The sequence below is a fragment of the Brachyhypopomus gauderio genome, chromosome 14, assembly GCF_052324685.1.
Source record: "Brachyhypopomus gauderio isolate BG-103 chromosome 14, BGAUD_0.2, whole genome shotgun sequence".
Taxonomy (NCBI): domain Eukaryota; kingdom Metazoa; phylum Chordata; class Actinopteri; order Gymnotiformes; family Hypopomidae; genus Brachyhypopomus; species Brachyhypopomus gauderio.
In genome coordinates this window covers 426,679-446,918 of record NC_135224.1, presented here as the reverse complement: position 1 = coordinate 446,918, position 20,240 = coordinate 426,679, and the positions used below count along the sequence as shown (strand labels likewise).

General features: G+C 39.7%; 1 protein-coding gene across 1 annotated transcript in view; it reads right to left on the bottom strand.

The window, feature by feature from the left end:
- Window positions 1-20,240, bottom strand: part of LOC143475433 (uncharacterized) — a 156,660-nt gene that overhangs the window by 98,331 nt on the left and 38,089 nt on the right. Inside the window, exons 11-15 of the mRNA XM_076973291.1 lie at window positions 17,128-17,301; window positions 16,469-16,642; window positions 16,080-16,256; window positions 15,748-15,918; window positions 15,029-15,202 (exon numbers count right to left, since the gene is read on the bottom strand). Of these exons, the coding sequence (XP_076829406.1) occupies window positions 15,029-15,202; window positions 15,748-15,918; window positions 16,080-16,256; window positions 16,469-16,642; window positions 17,128-17,301 (870 nt within the window). The remainder of the gene's footprint in view (window positions 1-15,028; window positions 15,203-15,747; window positions 15,919-16,079; window positions 16,257-16,468; window positions 16,643-17,127; window positions 17,302-20,240) is intronic.

Genomic DNA, 20,240 nt, shown 5'->3' with positions numbered 1-20,240 from the left:
AAATTTGGCCACGCCTTGGAGCTATTGATTGACATGTGACAACCAGACTGTATGCAAATCTCAAAATGTTTTTAAGCAAGGTTGATAATGAGATTCTCCTGAATATTTTGACACCAAGGTTGTGGTGATCGGATGAAAAACCAGGGACTAGTACAAAAAAGTAGGTTTTGCATATTATGCAAATTAGCAAAAAATCTAAGTAGGCGGAGCTTAATGGTTCTTGAGGCTTTTTTGTTTGGCTTGAGCCAAGGAATCCAACAGAAGTGGAATTTTGTTTCTAGGCCCTACGGTTTGGGAGATATGGACCAAAACGCAAAAAGGTGCGCTATAGCGCCACCATCAGGCCAATGTGGGTCCCTGTCTCTATTTCTCTCATTGCACACCTGCTGCACCTTGCTGGCAAGTTTGGTCTTTCTGGGCCTTACGGTCTAGGCTGCAGTATGCGTTTTACAGGGGGAAAAATAATAATAATAATAATAATAATAATAAGAAAAATCTCAGCAATTACAATAGGTTTCCCACACTACGTGTGTGAACCCTAATAAATATAGCCGCAAGCGGCAATTGGCGGGTTCACACACGAATAGGCCACTTGGCTTCAATAGGCAATAGACCCAATAGGTCCTTTAGACCCAAAAGAAGCTGTTTGAGTGGAAAAAATGCACAAATAAATCAATGTGCAAAAAAATGTTCAATTGGGGCACTAAAGGCCCAAAAGGATCAAAATAATGTGTATTGGCAAAATGATTCAAATCACAGAACTAAATCACATGCTGAGATCAGCTTTGTGTGTGTGTTTGTGTGGTATTTCATGTGAGAAATAGTTTTCAGTCCGTTCCGATGTTTGGCCACTAGATGGAGCCCAAGTACTACCATACTGATATCTCATTAATCTCAGTAATGCAATATGACATTTTGGTGAATTAAAAGGTTCATTTCTGGTCAGGCAGTGCACTTTTTGTTATAAGATGTAATTGCAATGTTATAGAACTTATTGATCTGAATCATACAAGACCAATTACTTGTCTGTATTCTGCATAACAAGATTGCAGCATGTGTTTTTATGTTTTCTTAGGTTTTTGGGTACTGTAGCGCCCCCGACAGGCCAATTTGAACCAAACTTGGCATACCTCACAAGGACTTCAGTATATAAAAGCCTTTCAAATTGGGAGTTGATTGCATACATGGTTTATGAGTTATAGCAATATAGGTCATATATGGCATGGCCACAATGATATAATGGGAAAATGGACCAATCAGAAAAATAAAAATCAAACATTTTTTTAATCAGTTTTTACCTACAGAGTCTACTGATTATGCACATAGCAATTTTGCCATAATTGGATCAAATTCCTATGACAAGTTTGTAAATAGCTATTTTCAAACAATAGATGAATGTGACAAAAGTATGCATTTTTTAACAGGACTTGTAATGGCAAAGTTGTCAGGTCTACTGCAAGGAATAAAATGAAACAAGTTGCATGTTCCTAAGTGAAAATTTGGAGGAGTTATGCATGATTTTCACAAATAGCGCCACCTAGTGGCCAAATGTTTTAAAACTGCACAGCATGACACATAGTCCTGAGATATGCACAGTGGTGAGGTTTCATGTTGTTTGGCCAATGGTAAGTCTGTCAAATGGCCAATTAATTCAAATAAAAATTAATTGGCTCATGGCGGCCATGTTTTTTGAGTGATGATGTCATCATTGTGTGTCTTGATATCCCTTGGGCCCCTGATGATGCCTGTAAAGTTTTGGCTTGATGTGACTAATGGTTTCTGAGAAACAGTTTTTCCCATGTTATAGCGCCCCCTATTGGACAATCGTGGCCAGCTTTGACCTATGACCTCGGAGTCATGTGCCCTAACAACTGTTAAAATTTTATGAAGATCCGTCAAAGCGTTGCTGAGATATGGCTGTTTAAGTAAATTTGGCCACGCCTTGGAGCTATTGATTGACATGTGACAACCAGACTGTATGCAAATCTCAAAATGTTTTTAAGCAACTTTGATAATGAGATTCTCCTGAATATTTTGACACCAAGGTTGTGGTGATCCGATAAAAAACCAGGGACTAGTATAAAAAAGTAGGTTTTGCATATTATGCAAATTAGCAAAAAATCTAAGTAGGCGGAGCTTAATGGTTCTTGAGGCTTTTTTGTTGGGCTTGAGCCAAGGAATCCATCAGAAGTGGAATTTTGTTTCTAGGCCCTACGGTTTGGGAGATATGGACCAAAACGCAAAATGGTGCGCTATAGCGCCACCATCAGGCCAATGTGGGTCTCTGTGCTTTAGCACGGTCTCGCAAAGAGACTACACCATTCTGCCAAGTTTGGTGTCTCTGGGCCTTACGGTCTAGGCTGCAGTATGCGTTTTATGCGGAGAAAAATAATAATAAGAAGAAAAAAGAAAGAAAAATCCGAGCAATTACAATAGGTTTCCCACACTATGTGTGTGAACCCTAATAATAAGAAAGAAAAAACCCGACAATTACAATAGGTTTCCCACACTACGTGTGTGAACCCTAAAAACCCGACAATTACAATAGGTTTCCCACACTACGTGTGTGAACCCTAAAAATCTCAGCAATTACAATAGGTTTCCCACACTACGTGTGTGAACCCTAAAAATCTCAGCAATTACAATAGGTTTCCCACACTACGTGTGTGAACCCTAAATAGCCGCAAGCGGCAATTGGCGGGTTCACACACGAATAGGCCTCTTGGCCTCAATAGGCAGAGGCCCAAAAGGTCCTTTAGACCCTAAATGTGAAAAGAAGCTATTTGAGTGGAAAAAAATGCACAAATAAATCAATGTGCAAAAAAAGGTTCAATTAGGGCACTAAAGGCCCAAAAGGATCAAAATAATGTGTATTGGGAAATTGAGTCAGATCACAGAACTAAATCACATGCTGAGATCAGCTTTGTGTGTGTTTGTGTGGTGTTTCATGTAATAGTTTTCAGTCAGTTCTGGAATATGGCCACTAGATGGAGGCCAAGTACTACCATACTGATATCTCATTAATCTCAGTAATGAAATAGGACATTTTGGTGACTTAAAAGGTTAATTTCTGGTCAGGTAGTGTACTTTATGTAAAAAAAAGTTTCAGTTGAGGCAGTAAAGACACAAAAGGTTCAAAATAAATTGTATTGGCAAAATGATTTAGATCACAGAACTAAATCACATGCTGAGATCAGCTTTGTGTGTGTGTTTGTGTGGTATTTCATGTGAGAAATAGTTTTCAGTCCGTTTCGATGTTTGGCCACTAGATGGAGCCCAAGTACTACCATACTGATATCTCATTAATCTCAGTAATGCAATATGACATTTTGGTGAATTAAAAGGTTCATTTCTGGTCAGGCAGTGCACTTTTTGTTATAAGATGCAATTGCAATGTTATAGAACTTATTGATCTGGATCATACAAGACCAATTACTTGTCTGTATTCTGCATAACAAGATTGCAGCATGAGTTTTTATGTTTTCTTAGGTTTTTGGGTACTGTAGCGCCCCCGACAGGCCAATTTGAACCAAACTTGGCATACCTCACAAGGACTTCAGGATATAAAAGCCTTTCAAATTGGGAGTTGATTGCATACATGGTTTATGAGTTATAGCAATATAGGTCATATATGGCATGGCCACAATGATATAATGGGAAAATGGACCAATCAGATAAATAAAAATCCAACATTTTTTTAATCAGTTTTTACCTACAGAGTCTACTGATTATGCTCATAGCAATTTTTCCATAATTGGATCAAATTCCTATGACTAGTTTGTAAATAGCTATTTTCAAACAATAGATGAATGTGACAAAAGTATGCATTTTTTAATAGGACTTGTAATTGCAAAGTTGTCAGGTCTACTGCAAGGAATAAAAAGAAACAAGTTGGATGTTCCTAAGTGAAAATTTGGAGGAGTTATGCATGATTTTCACAAATAGCGCCACCTAGTGGCCAAATGTTTTAAAACTGCACAGCATGACACATAGTCCTGGGATATGCACAGTGGTGAGGTTTCATGTTGTTTGGCCAATGGTAAGTCTGTCAAATGGCCAATTAATTCAAATAAAAATTAATTGGCTCATGGCGGCCATGTTTTTTGAGTGATGATGTCATCATTGTGTGTCTTGATATCACTTGGGCCCCTGATGATGCCTGTAAAGTTTTGGCTTGATGTGACTTATGGTTTCTGAGATACAGTTTTTCCCATGTTATAGCGCCCCCTATTGGACAATCGTGGCCAGCTTTGACGTATGACCTCGTAGTCATGTGCCCTAACAACGGTTAAAATTTTATGAAGATCCGTCAAAGCGTTGCTGAGATATGGCTGTTTAAGTAAATTTGGCCACGCCTTGGAGCTATTGATTGACATGTGACAACCAGACTGTATGCAAATCTCAAAATGTTTTTAAGCAACGTTGATAATGAGATTCTCCTGAATATTTTGACACCAAGGTTGTGGTGATCCGATGAAAAACCAGGGACTAGTACAAAAAAGTAGGTTTTGCATATTATGCAAATTAGGAAAAAATCTAAGTAGGCGGAGCTTAATGGTTCTTGAGGCTTTTTTGTTTGTCTGAAGCCAAGGAATGCACCTGAAGTGGAATTTTGTTTCTAGGCCATACGGTTTGGAAGATATGGACCAAAACGCAAAATGGTGCGCTATAGCGCCACCATCAGGCCAATGTGGGTCTCTGTGCTTTGGCACGGTCTCGCAAAGAGACTACACCATTCTGCCAAGTTTGGTGTCTCTGGGCCTTACGGTCTAGGCTGCAGTATGCGTTTTATGCGGAGAAAAATAATAATAATAATAATAATAAGAAAGAAAAAACCCGACAATTACAATAGGTTTCCCACACTACGTGTGTGAACCCTAATAATAAATATAGCCGCAAGCGGCGATTGGCGGGTTCACACAAAAAAAGGCAAAAAAGCCCAAAGGGTCTTTTAGACCAACAAATTGGCCTCTTGGCCTCAATAGGCAAAAAGAAGCCCAATAGGTCCTTTAGACCCAAAAGTGAATAGAAGCTGTTTGAGTGGAAAAAATGCATAAGTAAATCAATGTGACAAAACATTCAATTCAACTGAGGCACTAAAGGCCCAAAAGGATCAAAATAATGTGTATTGGCAAAATGATTCAGATCACAGAACTAAATCACATGCTGAGATCAGCATTGTGTGCGTTTGTGTGGTGTTTCATGTGAGCAATTGTTTTCAGTCAGTTTCGGTGTTTGGCCACTAGATGGAGCCCAAGTACTATCATACTGATATCTCATTAACCTCAGTAATGCAATGACATTTTGGTGAATTAAAAGGTTCATTTCTGGTCAGGCAGTGCACTTTTTGTTATGAGATGTAATGGCAATGTTATAGACCTCATTGATCTGAATCATACAAGCCCCATTACTTGTCTGTATTCTGCATAACAAGATTGCTGCGTGAGTTTTTATGATTTCTCAGGTTTTTGGGTACTGTAGCGCCTCCGACAGGCCAATTTGAACCAAACTTGGCCTACCTCACAAGGACTTCAGTGTATAAAAGCCTTTCAAAGTGGGAGTTGATCACTTACATGGTTTATGAGTTATAGCAATAAAGGTCATTTATGGCATGGCCAGAAGGATATAATGGAAAAATTGACCAATCAGACAAATAAAAATGCAACATTTTTTCCATATTTAGTTAACTACAGTGTATACAGATTATGCCTATGCCATTTTTGCCATCATTGGATCAAATTCCTAGGAATAGTTCTTAAAGAGCTATTTTCAAACAATTGATGAATGTGACAAAAGTATGCATTTTTTAATAGGACTTGTAATTGCAAAGTTGTCAGGTCTACTGCAAGGTATAAAAAGAAACAAGTTGCATGTTCCTAAGTGAAAATTTGGAGGAGTTATGCATGATTTTCACAAATAGCGCCACCTAGTGGCCAAATGTTTCAACACTGCACAGTATGACACATAGTCCTGGGATATGCACAGTGATGAGGTTTCATGTTGATTGGCCAATGGTAAGTCTGTCAAATGGCCAATTAATTCAAATAAAAATTAATTGGCTCATGGCGGCCATGTTTTTTGAGTGATGAGGTCATCATTGTGTGCCTTGATACCACTTGGGCTCCTGATGACGCCTGTAAAGTTTGGGCTTGATGTGACTAATGGTTTCTGAGAAACAAATTTCCCCATGTTATAGCGCCCCCTATTGGACAATCGTGGCCAGCTTTGACCTGTGACCTCTGAGTCATGTGCCCTAACAACTGATAAATTTTCATAAAGATAGGTCAAAGCATTGCTGAGATATAGCTGCTGAAGTCAATTTGGCCACGCCTCAGAGCTATTGATTGACATGTGACAACCAGACTGTATACCAATGTCACAGTTTTGTTGATGTTCCTTGATAATGAGATTCTTGTGAATATTTTGACACCAAGATTGTGGTGATCAGATGAAAAACCAGGGACTAGTATGAAAAAGTAGGTTTTGCATATTATGCAAATTAGCAAAAATCTAAGTAGGCGGAGCTTAATGGTTCTTGAGGCTTTTTTGTTTGTCTGGAGCCAAGGAATGCACCTGAAGTGGAATTTTGTTTCTACGACCTACGGGGTGGGAGATATGAACCCAAACGCAAAATGCTGCGCTATAGCGCCACCATGAGGCCAATTTGGGTGTCTGTACTTAAGCACGGTCCCGCAAACAGACTACACCAGTCTGCCAAGTTTGGTCTCCCTGGGCCTTACGGTTTAGGCTGCAGTATGCGTTTTATGCGGAGAAAAATAATAATAATAATAAGAAAGAAGAAAAAACCTAACAATAACAATAGGTTTCCCACACTACGTGTGTGAACCCTAATAAGAAAGAAAAATCCGAGCAATAACAATAGGTTTCCCACACTATGTGTGTGAACCCTAATAATAAGAAAGAAGAAAAATCCTAACAATAACAATAGGTTTCCCACACTACGTGTGTGAACCCTAATAATAATAATAATAAGAAAGAAAAAACCCGACAATTACAATAGGTTTCCCACACTACGTGTGTGAACCCTAAATATAGCCGCAAGCGGCAATTGGCGGGTTCACACACGAATAGGCTTCTTGGCCTCAATAGGCAGAGGCCCAAAAGGTCCTTTAGACCCCAAAATGTGAAAAGAAGCTGTTTGAGTGGAAAAAATGCACAAATAAATCAATGTGCAAAAAAAGGTTCAATTGGGGCACTAAAGGCCCAAAAGGATCAAAATAATATGTATTGGCAAAATTATTCAGATCACAGAACTAAATCACATGCTGAGATCAGCTTTGTGTGTGTTTGTGTGGTGTTTCATGTGAGAAATAGTTTTCAGTCAGTTCCGGTGTTTGGCCACTAGATGGAGCCCAAGTACTATCATACTGATATCTCATTAATCTCAGTAATGCAATGACATTTTGGTGAATTAAAAGGTTCATTTCTGGTCAGGCAGTGCACTTTTTGTTATGAGATGTAATTGCAATGTTATAGACCTTATTGATCTGAATCATACAAGCCCCATTACTTGTCTGTATTCTGCATAACAAGATTGCTGCGTGAGTTTTTATGATTTCTCAGGTTTTTGGGTACTGTAGCGCCTCCGACAGGCCAATTTGAACCAAACTTGGCAGACCTCACAGGGACCTTAGTGTATAAAAGCCTTTCAAATTGGGAGTTGATCACTTACATGGTTTATGAGTTATAGCAATAAAGGTCATTTATGGCATGGCTAGAAGGATATAATGGAAAAATTGACCAATCAGACAAATAAAAATGCAACATTTTTTCCATATGTAGTTAACTACAGTGTCTACAGATTATGCCTATGCCATTTTTGCCATCATTGGATCAAATTCCTAGGACTAGTTCTTAAAGAGCTATTTTCAAACAATTGATGAATGTGACAAAAGTATGCATTTTTTAATAGGACTTGTAATTGCAAAGTTGTCAGGTCTACTGCAAGGAATAAAAAGAAACAAGTTGCATGTTCCTAAGTGAAAATTTGGAGGAGTTATGCATGATTTTCACAAATAGCGCCACCTAGTGGCCAAATGTTTTAAAACTGCACAGCATGACACATAGTCCTGAGATATGCACAGTGGTGAGGTTTCATGTTGATTGGCCAATGGTAAGTCTGTCAAATGGCCAATTAATTCAAATAAAAATTAATTGGCTCATGGCGGCCATGTTTTTTGAGTGATGATGTCATCATTGTGTGTCTTGATATCACTTGGGCCCCTGATGATGCCTGTAAAGTTTTGGCTTGATGTGACTGATGGTTTCTGAGAAACAGTTTTTCCCATGTTATAGCGCCCCCTATTGGACAATCGTGGCCAGCTTTGACGTGTGACCTCGGAGTCATGTGCCCTAACAACTGTTAAAATTTTATGAAGATCCGTCAAAGCGTTGCTGAGATATAGCTGTTTAGGTAAATTTGGCCACGCCCCAGAGCTATTGATTGACATGTCACAACGACACTGTATGCAAATGTCACAATTTTTTCCAGGAATATTGATAATGAGATTCTTCTGAACATTTTGATACCAAGCTTGTGGTGATCGGATGAAAAACCAGGGACTAGTATAAAAAAGTAGGTTTTGCATATTATGCAAATTAGCAAAAAATCTAAGTAGGCGGAGCTTAATGGTTCTTGAGGCTTTTTTGTTTGGCTTGAACCAAGGAATCCATCAGAAGTGGAATTTTGTTTCTAGGCCCTACGGTTTGGGAGATATGGACCAAAACGCAAAATGGTGCGCTATAGCGCCACCATCAGGCCAATGTGGGTCTCTGTACTTTAGCACGGTCTCGCAAAGAGACTACACCATTCTGCCAAGTTTGGTGTCTCTGGGCCTTACGGTCTAGGCTGCAGTATGCGTTTTATGCGGAGAAAAATAATAATAATAAGAAGAAAAAAGAAAAATTCGAGCAATTACAATAGGTTTCCCACACTACGTGTGTGAACCCTAAATATAGCCGCAAGCGGCAATTACGGGGTCCAAGCGCAGGGTATGGGCACCATCTGGCACGCCTGAGATGCGTAAGCATGTGTGTGTAATCACTGGGTAGGTATGGGTGAAGCAATGTGTATATGAAACCTATAGGTAGGCCATTGCATGTGTGTGCATGTGTAAGAAAGATGTAGGGGTAATTCAGGAAATTCTAGTATAGCGCCACCTAGTGGTGCAATTCCTGTCATACTTGAGTATGTCTTAGAGGGTGTGTAGATGAACATAATATGTGAGTTTCATGTTGATTGGCATATGATAAGCTTGTGAAATGTGAACTGAAAGCTGATTGGTCGATAGCGGCGGCCATATTGGACATATAATGGTGCAGGTCAAGGACCTGTGTCATAGGTGCATATAGATGATGCGTACCAAGTTTGGAGTTATTTGGCCAATCGGTGTGGGCAGGAGAGTTTTTTGGCCGTTATAGCGCCACCTAGGTGTGCATGTCTGCCAAAATGCATGTGCAGGTCTAGACACCCAATAGGTACATGTGTGTGAAATTTGGAGTGAATACATGAAAGTATGCCTGAGATACAGCAGAATATGTGGATTTTTGGCGAAGGAATTTTCGACGCTTGACTTGTGATGCATGTGGCCACGCCCATGTGCAGAAATGTGCACTTTGGCTCCATAACTATTAAAGTTCAGACTCTTGTGAGCGCCTGGATACCACATATGTGCATGTATGTGAAAAATCCAGGGACTAGTACGCGCTCAAAAATGTGTGGGTATTTGCATATTATGCAAATTAGCTCGACATGTAAGGGGCGGAGCATATAGCTTCAATGGAACTTTTTTTAGATGAGCTCATGCCTGATCAGATGCAGTTTGAATTTTATCTCTAGGACATACGGTGTAGGAGAAACACCTATGTAAACTTTTTCATGCGATTTTGTGCGCTATAGCGCCACCTATGGTCGGATCGGGCTGGCGTGTTGCGCCTGAGTAGCGGAGAGGAGTACTACAAGTTGGCCAAAGGAGAAGTCTGTAGGACTTACGGTTTAGGCTGCACGACGCGTTTTAGCGGAGAAAAAGAATAATAATAATAATAAATATAGCCGCAAGCGGCAATTACGGGGTCCAAGCACAGGGTATGGGCACCATCTGGCACGCCTGAGATGCGTAAGCATGTGTTTGTAATCACTGGGTAGGTATGGGTGAAGCAATGTGTATATGAAACCTATAGGTAGGCCATTGCATGTGTGTGCATGTGTAAGAAAGATGTAGGGGTAATTCAGGAAATTCTAGTATAGCGCCACCTAGTGGTGCAATTCCCATCATACTTGAGTATGTCTTAGAGGGTGTGTAGATGAACATAATATGTGAGTTTCATGTTGATTGGCTTATGATAAGCTTGTGAAATGTGAACTGAAAGCTGATTGGTCGATAGCGGCGGCCATATTGGACATATGATGGTGCAGGTCAAGGACCTGTGTCATAGGTGCATATAGATGATGCGTACCAAGTTTGGAGTTATTTGGCCAATCGGTGTGGGCAGGAGAGTTTTTTGGCCGTTATAGCGCCACCTAGGTGTGCATGTCTGCCAAAATGTATGTGCCGGTCTAGACACCCAATAGGTACATGTGTGTGAAATTTGGAGTGAATACATGAAAGTATGCCTGAGATACAGCTGAAAATGTGGATTTTTGGCGAAGGAATTTTCTACGCTTGACTTGTGATGCATGTGGCCACGCCCATGTGCAGAAATGTGCACTTTGGCTCCATAACAATTAAAGTTCAGACTCTTGTGAGCGCCTGGATACCACATATGTGCATGTATGTGAAAAATCCAGGGACTAGTACGCGCTCAAAAATTTGTGCAAATTTGCATATTATGCAAATTAGCTCGACATGTAAGGGGCGGAGCATATGGCTTCAATGGAACTTTTTTTAGATGAGCACATGCCTGATCAGGTGAAGTTTACATTTTGTCTCTAGGACATACGGTTTAGGAGAAACACCTGTGTAAAGTTTTTCATGCGTTTGTGTGCGCTGTAGCGCCACCTATGGGCGGATCGTGCTGGCGTGTTGCACCTGAGTAGCGGAGAGGAGTAGTACAAGTTGGCCAAAGGAGAAGTCTGTAGGTCTTACGGTTTAGGCTGCACAACGCGTTTTAAGGCAGAAAAAAAATTGGCATATGAAAAGCTTGTGAAAGGTGTACTGAAAGCTGATTGGTCGATAGCGGCGGCCATATTGGACATATGATGGTGCAGGTCAAGGACCTGTGTCATAGGTGCATATTGATGATGTGTACCAAGTTTGGAGTTATTTGGCCAATCGGTGTGGGCAGGAGAGTTTTTTGGCCGTTATAGCGCCACCTAGATGTGCATGTCTGCCAAAATGCATGTGCAGGTCTAGACACCCAGTAGGTACATGTGTGTGAAATTTGGTATGAATACGTGAAAGAATGCCTGAGATATAGCAGAATATGTGGATTTTTGGCGAAGGAATTTTCTACGCTTGACTTGTGATGCATGTGGCCACGCCCATGTGCAGAAATGTGCACTTTGGCTCCATAATAATTAAAGTTCAGACTCTTCTGAGCGCCTGGATATCACATATGTGCATGTATGTGAAAAATCCAGGGACTAGTATGCGCTCAAAAATGTGTGCAAATTTGCATATTATGCAAATTAGCTCGACATGTAAGGGGCGGAGCATATGGCTTCAATGGAACTTTTTTTAGATGAGCACATGCCTGATCAGATGAAGTTTACATTTTGTCTCTACGACATACGGTTTAGGAGAAACACCAGTTTAAACTTTTTCATGCGTTTTTGTGCGCTATAGCGCCACCTATGGTCGTATCGGGCTGGCGTGTTGCGCCTGAGTAGCGGAGAGGAGTACTACAAGTTGGCCAAAGGAGAAGTCTGTAGGTCTTACGGTTTAGGCTGCACGATGCGTTTTAAGGCAGAAAAAAAATAATAATAATAATAATAATAATAATAAAAATCGGAACAAAAACAATAGGGTTCCAGCACCGGTGGTGCTTGGACCCCTAATAATAATAATAATCAGAACAATTACAATAGGGTTCCAGCACCGCTGGTGCTTGGACCCCTAAATATAGCCGCAAGCGGCGATTGGCGGGTTCACACAACAATAGGCATTTTTTGGCCTCAATAGGCAAAAAGAAGCACAAAAAAGTCCTTTAGACCTAAGAGTGAAAAGAAGCTGTTTCAGTGGAAAAAATGAATAAATAAACAATGTGCAAAAAAAGATTCAATTGAGGCACTAAAGGCCCAAAAGGATCAAAATAATGGGTATTGGCAAAATGATTCAGATCACAGAACTATGTCACATGCTGAGATCAGCTTTGTGTGTGTTTGTGTGGTATGTCATGCGAGCAATAGTTTTCAGTCAGCGTTTTGGCCTCAATAGGCAAAAGAAACCCAAAAGGATCTAAATGAATTGTATTGGCAAAATGATTTTGATCATAGAACTAAATCACATGCTGAGATCAGCTTTGTGTGTGTTTGTGTGGTGTTTCATGTGAGCAATAGTTTTCAGTCAGTTCTGGTGTTTGGCCACTAGATGGAGCCCAAGTACCACCATACTGATATCTCATTAATCTCAGTAATGTAATAGGACATTTTGGTGAAATAAAAGGTTCATTTCTGGTCAGGCAGTGCACTTTTTGTTATGAGATGTAATTGCAATGTTATAGAACTCATTGATCTGAATCATACAAGACCAATTACTTGTCTGTGTTCTGCATAACAAGATTGCAGCATGAGTTTTTATAATTTATTAGGTTTTTGGGTACTGTAGCGCCCCCGACAGGCCAATTTAAACCAACCTTGGCATACCTTACAAGGACCTCAGGCTATAAAAGGCTGTCAAATTGGGAGTAGACTGCATACATAGTTTATGAGTTATAGCAATATTGGTCATACATGGCATGGCCACAATGATATAATGGGAAAATGGACCAATCAGAAAAATAAAAATCCAACATTTATTGAAATAATTTTAAACTACAGAGTCTACAGATTATGCTCATAGCAATTTTGCCATGATTGGATCAAAATACTATGGACTAATTCCAAAAGAGCTATTTTCAAACAATTGATGAATGTGACAAAAGTATGCATTTTCTAATAGGACTTGTAATTGCAAAGTTGTCAGGTGTACTGCAAGGAATCAAAAGAATCAAGTTGCATGTTCCTAAGTGAAAATTTGGAAAAGTTATGCATGATTTTCACAAATAGCGCCACCTAGTGGCCAAATGTTTCAACACTGCACAGCATGGTACATAGTCCTGAGATATGCACACTGGTGAGGTTTCATGTTGATTGGCCAATGGTAAGTCTGTCAAATGGCCAATTAATTCAAATAAAAATTAATTGCCTCATGGTGGCCATGTTTTTTGAGTGATGATGTCATCATTGTGTGTCTTGATATCACTTGGGCCCCTGATGATGGCTGTAATGTTTTGGCTTGGTGTGACTAATGGTTTCTGAGGAACAGTTTTTCCCATGTTATAGCGCCCCCTATTGGACAATCGGGGCCAGCTTTGACCAGTGACCTCCGAGTCATGTGCCCTAACAACTGATACATTTTCATGAAGATTGGTCAAAGCGTTGCTGAGATATAGCTGCTGAAGTAAATTTGGCCACGCCTCAGAGCTATTGATTGACATGTCACAACGACACTGTATGCAAATGACAATTTTTTCACAATAACTATTGATAAGGAGATTCTTCTGAATCTTTTGCCACCAAGATTGTGTGGATCAGATGAAAAACCAGGGACTAGTATGAAAAAGTAGGTTTTGCATATTATGCAAATTAGCAAAAAATCTAAGTAGGCGGAGCTTAATGGTTCTTGAGGCTTTTTTGTTTGGCTTGAGCCAAGGAATGCACCTGAAGTGGAATTTTGTTTCTAGGACCTTGGGTGTGGCAGATATGGACCAAAACGTAAAATGCTGCGCTATAGCGCCACCATCAGGCCAATGTGGGTGTCTGTACTTTAGCACGGTCCCGCAAACAGACTACACCATTCTGCCAAGTTTGGTCTCCCTGGGCCTTACGGTCTAGGCTGCAGTATGCGTTTTATGCGGAGAAAAATAATAATAATAGGAAAGAAAGAAGAAAAATCCGAGCAATTACAATAGGTTTCCCACACTATGTGTGTGAACCCTAATAATAAGAAAGAAAAATCCGAGCAATAACAATAGGTTTCCCACACTATGTGTGTGAACCCTAATAACACAACTATAAACAAACACTATATCAAACAACACAACTCTAAACAAACACTATATCAAACAACACAACTATAAACAAACAGTATATCAAACAACACAACTATAAACAAACACTATATCAAACAAACGTGTTTTATCATTGACCATTGTTCCATTCAAGCTAAAATCTTGGGTGGGTGATCAACTAAAGGAAAACTCAATGATGATTTTATAGATGCAAAAATATACCAGCCATGAGTGAATTAACAACTTCAAAAGTGCTGTCAATAGTTGCCTTTCTGCGGTTCCTGAATTTCTGCAGTGCATCCGTATCTCCCTAGCCCTAGGCTTAGGGATCTAGTCTTAGGATCCTAGGATTAGGTTTTCATGCAATTTCCACACTGGTCTTGAAATAATATTCAGAGTTTGAAACTAAATAATGCCCAAAAATAAGGACTACTTAATATTTTATGTTTGCAACACACTGGTAAAATCAGTACCAGTATGAATACTGAAAAATGTTGGAACCGAGTCACTGGTTACATTTGCAATAACTCAGCCTGTTGAACACACAGCTGCATATCCCATCAGACATATCAGTGTGTCAGTCCCTGTCTTCAAATGAATGAATGTTCTTTACTACTATAAAAATACACATGCAAATTAGAATACAAATGTGCAAAAATTTAAATGTTATCACTTTCTTAGAACATGCTCAGAAGTCGACAGTTGTTGAGTCTGTGGTTGAGTAATCGTTTGACAACACAAACAGATGTGGTGTATATTCCAAACCATACCATTATTGTTATTACAGATTTCATTGTACCTGAGTATCTCCAGATTACAGTGTGGACTCTTCAGTCCTTCACATAACTGCTGCACTCCTGAATTCTGTAGGTTGTTGTTACTCAGGTCCATCTCTCTTACAAAACAAGACTGACAGCTGAGGACTCTGGAGAGACTTGAGCAGCTTTCCATCTTTAGTTCACACCTGCTGAGACTAAAACACACCATCAGACATGTTAGATCAGACACCACTGTACCAGTGACTTAACACACACCATCAGACATGTTAGAGGAGACACCACTGTACCAGTGACTTAACACACCATCAGACATGTTAGAGGAGACACCACTGTACCAGTGACTTAACACACACCATCAGACATGTTAGAGGAGACACCACTGTACCAGTGACTTAACACACCATCAGACATGTTAGAGGAGACACCACTGTACCAGTGATTTAACACACACCATCAGACATGTTAGAGGAGACACCACTGTACCAGTGACTTAACACACACCATCAGACATGTTAGAGGAGACACCACTGTATCAGTGAATTAACACACACCATCAGATATGTTAGAGGAGACACCACTGTACCAGTGACTTAACACACCATCAGACATGTTAGAGGAGACACCACTGTACCAGTGATTTAACATATATCCTGCATAGAAGCATGTAATGAAAGTTTGCTCATACAACAAAATTCAAATTCACAGCACAAATTATTTGTGAATATTGTTTTTTACACACATAAGTTTCTCTGGTCTGCAGTGTGGATCCTCCAGTAGATCAGAGAGCTGCTTCACTCCTGAGTCTCCCTGTATTTTCCCACTCAGGTCCATCTCTCTCAGCAGTAAGGGGTTTGAACCTAGAGCTTCAGTCAGAGAAGCACAGAACTTCTCTGCAGCAGGACTCAACAGTCTGAAGGGACAAGAAAACAGACATCCCAAATATATCAGTCATCTGAGTAGGGCATTGTACTTCACAGAGTTAGATGCAATTGAAATTGAAGTGTAATTATTTTCTCACAACACACATACCTGATGTTAACATGACAACATTTCCCCCTGAAAATAGATTACCTCAGTTTCTCCAGTTTACAGTTTGGATCCTCTAGTATCTCAGTGAGTTTCTTCACTCCTGAGTCTCCAGGGTCGTTTCCTCTCAGATCCAGATCTGTCAGGTGTGATGAGGGGTTTGACTTCAGAGCTGAAGACAGAGCTTCATATCCTTCCTCCTTTATACTGCAGTCTGAAAGTCTGAAGAAAATACAAAAAAGAAATGGAAGAAAATGTTTTAGCTGTTGAGTCATCACTGTGATACAAGATTTACTGAAAAAACATTAATGAAATATGGATGTATAAGTAGTTCAATTCCCATACTGGTTGAAGGCATGACTGACTTTTATACACATCCATCATCAAAGCTAAATTAATGCATTATTTTATGTGTAGTCAGAATCAGAACTCACCTCAGTATCTGCAGTTTACAGTCTTTGTGTTTCAGTAGAGCAGAGAGCTGCTTCACTCCTGAGTCTCCTAGTTCATTCCCTCTCAGGTGCAGCTCTCTCAGGTGGGAAAGATTTGAATGTAGAGATGATGTCAGAGTGGAGCAGCCTTGTTCAGTGATGCTGCAGTTATTCAGACTACAGATGAGGGACAATAGTGGAGAAAAGCTCTTAACTTTAACTGCTTTGAGACATCACTGCTACAAACATCACTTGAGGTACATGACTGAGCTTTAAACACAGTGATCACACTGTGCAATGTTTAGATCTGTACACATGGGCAAACATATTGTACCATAAGTATAATTTCATGCACACATATATTATCAGGAGGGAGACACACAACCAGATCTTAATGTTTAATTTTTAACCTTTTGTTACTGGGGAGATGTAACAGCAGAAATCAAGAAGACGTTATTCAAAAGAAATTAGAGGACAAATGATTATATTGAAGTGTGCAGATTGTGAGACATTATGAGGAATATAATATTATGACCATTAAACATACTTTTATAGTATTTCTAATTTATTTACAGATACATATGAAATGTTACTAACAGAGTAAAGACAATTTAGAATATTATTTAAAGAATATTTAGAAGAAGAAAAACAAAAGTACACACATAAGTTTCTCTGGTCTGCAGTGTGGATCCTCCAGTAGATCAGAGAGCTGCTTCACTCCTAAGTCTCCCTGTATTTTCCCACTCAGGTCCATCTCTCTCAGCAGTAAGGGGTTTGAACCTAGAGCGTCCGTCAGAGAAGCACAGAACTTCTCTGCAGCAGGACTCTTCAACAGTCTGGAGAGAGAGGAAAGTAGAAAAATGAATAAATTACTAATACTCTATGTTCAGACATGTAATTTAGCCCACTTCAATGTTCTAGTTTGGTACCAGTTCTCCACAGACTGGCCTCCACTAAGAGCAGGAAAACATATTTCTCATGCTCCTTTCTACTCTGCCATTTTATTATAACAAATGAAAACAAAAAGGGTGGTTTGGTTAAGGAACTCATGGTGTTCAGGGAATTTTCTGAATTCGAATATGACTGAATGCAGAGCACATACAACATCACATACAAATCTCAGATGAGGAGCCATGTTTACACTCCTGGTGTGGAACATCACAGCCAACCTTAATTAGTTTCATCACATGTCCTACTCCATGTCATAACACCAATGAGACACCATATATAGCACTTTCAGTGGCATACAGGACACACACACAACCCACACGTAGGACATGACTGGATCAAATTCTCAATGAACTTGTAATGTGACAATCAGTATCAGCACACTAAAATCACAAAGATTTAACTGGTTGTCAACCTGATCTCCATTCTGAGACGCAGAGACACTGCCACGCACACTACTGACATGTTTACAAGCTAACCAGGATAAAATGCTATGAAATCCATAGCTTTGTGTAAAATGTATCACATTTGAGGAATTTGAACATCCATGTGGACACAAAAATAATAAGAAGGAACTGTAGAAGAATGAAAACACATCCTGAACAATACTACACACAATACAAAATCAATCACTTATAGATACATCCTGAACAATACTACATACAACACAAAACCCAATCACTTAGATACATCCTGAACAATACTACATACAACACAAAACCCAATCACTTATAGATACATCCTGAACAATACTACATACTAGGCTTGTCACGATACTAAGAATTACAACTTAGATACGATACTTAAAAAAATATTGAAATTTGATACCATTTTCGATACCAAAGTCAGATACGGTGCTAATTTCCGTTTTAAAGCCTTTTATTTTTTTTTTATAAACAAACAAATGAAAATTGCTTTGTGTTTGAAAATGCTTGAAATTGTAACTTCATTTCACAACAAATATCTGTCTGACTGAACAGTTCTTTTGTGTTAAATACCAGCATCTTGTAATTCCAGGATGAAACATGAGAGAACGTGAAGACGTTACGATTGGGCGTTTTGAAAATAAACAACCATTAAAATAATGTGATAAAAAAGCGAATAATTTCGAGTATATGTATAAATATTTAACTTATCCCAACAAACATGCGACGTCAGAAAGACGTTAAAATCAAGTCTGTATCACGTCGGTCAGTCCAGACCCATTTTTGCATGTCTGGTGGACGTTCAAAACTGGTTCAAAATCTGACAGTGTGACTAGGACCTTAACCTTTTAACTTAACATGAACGTCTATGACGAGTTTTCTATCTGAACGTCTGACTAGGACCTTTATTGGATGTCAGGACGTGCAAAAACTGCAACTGAACGGCAGTAATAGACGTTTAAAAAAGACGTCGCTAAAACTTTCATTCTGGCTTTTCAGTGGACGTCTTTTGAACGTCTGACAAAGTGTCTTTGCTCGTGCTGGGAAATATTGAAATGGACCTTGAAAGTGACATACAAGTGTTTGAATTCCACAAGGTGTATGAACCCTGCAAACATGACTTTGTTCATCGCACTGAAGCGCGGCACACGCGAGGTCGTGCACCTCTCGAATTTTGTAACTTTGCGCGCGCCGCGCCTCAGCGCAATGAACAAAGTCATGTTTGCAGGGTTCAATTCAAGCGCTTGTACCAATATTTCCCAGCACGTTAAACTTAATTAAGTTAAATATTTATACATATACTCGAAATGATTCGAAATATTGCGCTTTTAATCACATTATTTAATGGTTGTTTATTTTCAAAACGCCCAATCTTAACGTCTTCACGTTCTCTCGTGTTTCATCCTGGAATTACAAGAGTTAACATAATAACGTAACGTGCATTTTTTTTAACGTCTTCACGTTCTCTCATGTTTCATCCTGGAGTTACAAGAGGCTCGTATTTGTTAATGTAATACAAGAAAAATGTCCAGTCAGACAGATATTTGTTGTGAAACGAAGTAGTTACAATTTCAACATTGTCAAGTACTTTAGCCTAAATTGCAGCACTTTTCAAACCTGAAACACACTGAAACACAAAGCAGCATTAAAATTCGTCAGGTAAGTGTTCATTCCCCTGTTTTGAGGGGTGTTTCTTTTATACTACCACATATAGTTTCGGACAACACTGCAAAGCGGAATAAAGCCTCCACCGCTCACCGAGGTTCGCGCGGAGTCGAGCGCTATGGTCACTCAACCAGGCTTTAGCGCCCTTCGTTGAAATGTTCCAAAAGCACCGCTTGCAAACGGGCTTGTTCATATCCTTCGGTTTTCCATCTGTTTCTGCTTCGAATCCAACAGCACTGCGTTTGCTTTAGCTGCCATATTAACATTACAAACTGTCCTGTGCATTACGGCAGCTTGGGTGGGTCAAACGAAAGCGCATTTTATGCAAAAAGAATCGATACTTAAGGGAAACGAGTATTGTACCGTTTCAGAATGTTCAGTATCGATATGTATCGATATATCGATTTTTTTGACAACACTACTACATACAACACAAAACCCAATCACTTATAGATACATCCTGAACAATACTACATACAACACAAAACCCAATCACTTATAGATACATCCTGAATAATACTACATACAACACAAAACCCAATCACTTATAGATACATCCTGAACAATACCCGGGGCAGTCATGGCCTGGTGGTAGGGAACTGGTCTTGTGACCAGAGGGTCGTGGGTTCGATTCCCAGACCAGAGGTCATGACTGAGGTGCCCTTGAGCAAGGCACCTAACCCCAACTGCTCCCCGGGCGCCGGGCTAGGGCTGCCCACCGCTCTGGGCATGTGTGC